Raw genomic sequence first — 2,927 nt, 5'->3', positions numbered from 1 at the left:
GTAGTTAGGGTAAAATGTGGAAATTTTTTTGAAGTGAATAATGAGTTGGAAATGTACATTGGGGTTTTTTTTTGCATTTCGAACTCACTTTAAAGGTGCTTTCGCGTGTTAATTAAGTCTTGGGACTTCGTCACATTTGCTTTACCAAATTGGGCATAGAATTAAATTTCCCAAATACCAAAGAGTCGCAATTGAGTCGGACACATCTAAGTCAGAATCAAATATTTTAACCCGAAATCACGGTCCTAACCTAGGTTGGCGTGCCTCACTTTAATACCCCGAGATTCATAGATGGATAAATTTTCAAAACCATCCTATTTACAAAAAAATCGCAAAAAACGACTTATTCTAAAAATAATTGCCAAAACCGACCCAGTTTCAGCCATCTGGCTGAAACTGGGTCGGTTTTAGCAAAAAAAACTTTAAAACTTCATGGGACTTGAAGTCCTGTGAGGTTTAGCAGCCATTTAATTAAGATGCTGAAGTCCTGTGAAGTTTATTTTAACTATAAAACTTCACCATTGCCGTCATCTTCCGTGGTCCCTGCCCCATCACCGTCCGTTGTTCCTACTCCATCACCCGCCCCTTATCGAATGCCATCACCCACCCCTTCGCCATCATCATCGGACAAGGTTCCTACACCATCACTGACACCTTCGCCTTCGCCATCTAAGACTCCGCCCCCAGCACCAACCTTATCCCCACACCCATAGCCGTCCAAGGCTCCTACTCCATTAGTCACCCCTTCTCCATCCCCATCCGAGGTTCCGACCCCGTCGCCATCAGAAGCACATCCCCCATCATCACCATCACCACTAAAGTCTCCTACTCTTGCTCTTAACACACCTCTCTCAGACCAGCCCTCCGTAGCCACTCTCCGCCCATGCACTCCAGCCCACACACACCAGCCGCCCTGAGGCGCGCCTCACCTTCTGCCCCGAGCTGCGCAGCGCAAGCCGCCTCCACCCAAACTTAGATCCGCCCTCAGCTCGTCGCCTCCCCGACGCCGTCGCCGACCTCCCCTTCGGCTGCCGCGCCTCCCTCAATCCAACGCTCACACGCCCCGAGCTCCTCCCCAACCTCAGCCGCCTCGCCAACAGCCCGCGCCAAGCCTCGCTCGCAGATCCGATCAGGCCTCATGCGCCGCTTCTTCCTATGCTCCACACCGCCGCACCGCTATCATCGCACAGCCCCCTCACCCCGCTCCGCCCAGCTCGGCAACGCTCCGCCAGCTCGGCACCCCGTCCGCCCTATCATCTCCTCGGCACGCTCGTCACCTATCGCCCCAAACCAGGCACCTCGTCGGCCGCTACCAGATCAGCCACGCAGGAACCGTCAGCCACCCGACGCGGTGGTTGGTAAGCTGGGCGCAGGCTCTAGGTGAGCTCAAGGCCGGTGATGGCGAGAAGCAGGGAGAGAGATGAGGAGAAGGGGCTGAGGAATAGGGGGAAAGACGGGGGGGGGGGGGGCGTCGGTGAGTTGATTTTGGAAAAATCAACCCTTTTTCGGCGACGGGAACTAGTGTCGGCGTGTAAAGAGGGTCGATTTTGCAAATATTTTTGTTAGAACGGTCGGTTTTGCCTTATTAAATTTGAAGAAAAAAATGGTCGTTTTTCAAAATTTTCGGCCTAAATCATACAGATAAAAGGCGAGAATGAAGGAAATAGAGGAATAAACTAAACATGCCCGGGTTCACACACTTGTTTAACACTCATATTCTACACCGATATTTGCAGGCTATAGTTAGTTATCCATATTCATCAAAAGAAAAAACTAGAAAGGGACAATGAAGCAACATTTAGACATAAAACATACCGGAAAATACGCATACTTTCTATTCTTGATGGAAAAGGCATAAGCAATTGTAAAATGCTTGGCACAAAAGCTACAAATTCGGCATCAGCTAACAAGACGACACAAGTACAAAACAATCATACAGAGACACAGATTGTAGGCAACGCAACAATGCTCACACTCAAGCTTTCTCCATCTTGTTGCATCACTTCCTACAACTTTGAATTTGCATCAAATGCCAATCTCCTTGTCGCCTAATCTTCACCATCAAGCTCAGGATACTTCTACAGGAGTAATTGGATGCCCTCTTAGCAGGCTTTAGACCGCAAGAACAGCACAAGGGATGTCTAATGAAAGCCCCGAAAACAACGGCCAACGGCAACAAAGCCCCGAAGAATTTTCCATGAGAGCTTTCTTGTATAAGCCTCCGGGCGCTTCACGATACCCCGGCATCGAGATCGATTCGGGGTCTAAAGGCTCGGAATGCATTTGATAATTGACCGCCGTGCTTTAACGCTCGAAGCTCCACGAATAGATATTACTGTTTTGGTAGAGTTCCCCTTGGAGAAGAGCTTATCCCAACGTAGCATTGGCATGCTCTCCACAGAAGCATTCGAGTAAATTGATTCGGCATGAGACCAAAGCTTCTCAGGCCTCAAACCCACTAGATTTGCTAACTCTCACTTCTAGCATCTTACTAGCCGCCATCGTAATCATGCAAGCATTACGACCCTTTCGTCAACTTAACTCAAAGCCAAAACTGAAATCAGACGGACTGCTTATTTTCGGCAGCAATCCTCACCACCACGATCAACCAGAATGCTGCTTCCACTGTCATCGGCATCAAACTTCAGCGGCGAGAAACTTCGGGCAAACCCCAAACTTAGAAAAATTGCGCCGGGATCAAGCAAGAAGTAAACTTCCATGCGTACGGACGGGCCGGAAGAACTGAGAAAGAGAGCTGGTCGAAAACCCAGGGTTAGGGTTAATCCTAGAACCTAATGGGATCCTTGGCACATAACCCGCCCCTTTACGAACGCACAAAACAGCCCAGAATTACTCAACTGAGACAGCTCAGCGTCACGTAAGAGAGGCAACTCGTGAAACAAAGCGGACCATCTTTCTCAAACTTT

The 2,927-nt window shown here is 49.1% G+C and overlaps 1 protein-coding gene across 1 annotated transcript; it reads right to left on the bottom strand.

Annotated features, from left to right (window-relative positions):
- On the bottom strand, nucleotides 587-2,720 carry LOC109821022 (protein qua-1-like). Its single transcript, XM_020387217.1, has 2 exons — nucleotides 2,597-2,720; nucleotides 587-825 (listed from the first exon to the last, which is right to left on the bottom strand). Exons 1-2 carry the CDS (start codon nucleotides 2,718-2,720, stop codon nucleotides 587-589), a joined length of 363 nt encoding a protein of 120 aa, XP_020242806.1.

Source organism: Asparagus officinalis, chromosome 8 (assembly GCF_001876935.1).
Source record: "Asparagus officinalis chromosome 8, Aspof.V1, whole genome shotgun sequence".
Classification (NCBI taxonomy): Eukaryota; Viridiplantae; Streptophyta; class Magnoliopsida; order Asparagales; family Asparagaceae; genus Asparagus; species Asparagus officinalis.
The sequence above is the reverse complement of the archived record's forward strand: the minus strand, read 5'-3'. Positions and strand labels throughout refer to the sequence as shown.

Coding starts and splice junctions, on each gene's coding strand:
- LOC109821022 (XM_020387217.1), bottom strand. CDS start 2,720: ATGGAAGTTTACTTCTTGCTTGATCCCGGCGCAATTTTTCTAAGTTTG. Junction 826..2,596: donor CATTCTGGTTGATCGTGGTG/GTGAGGATTGCT, acceptor GAGCAAGAGTAG/GAGACTTTAGTGGTGATGGT.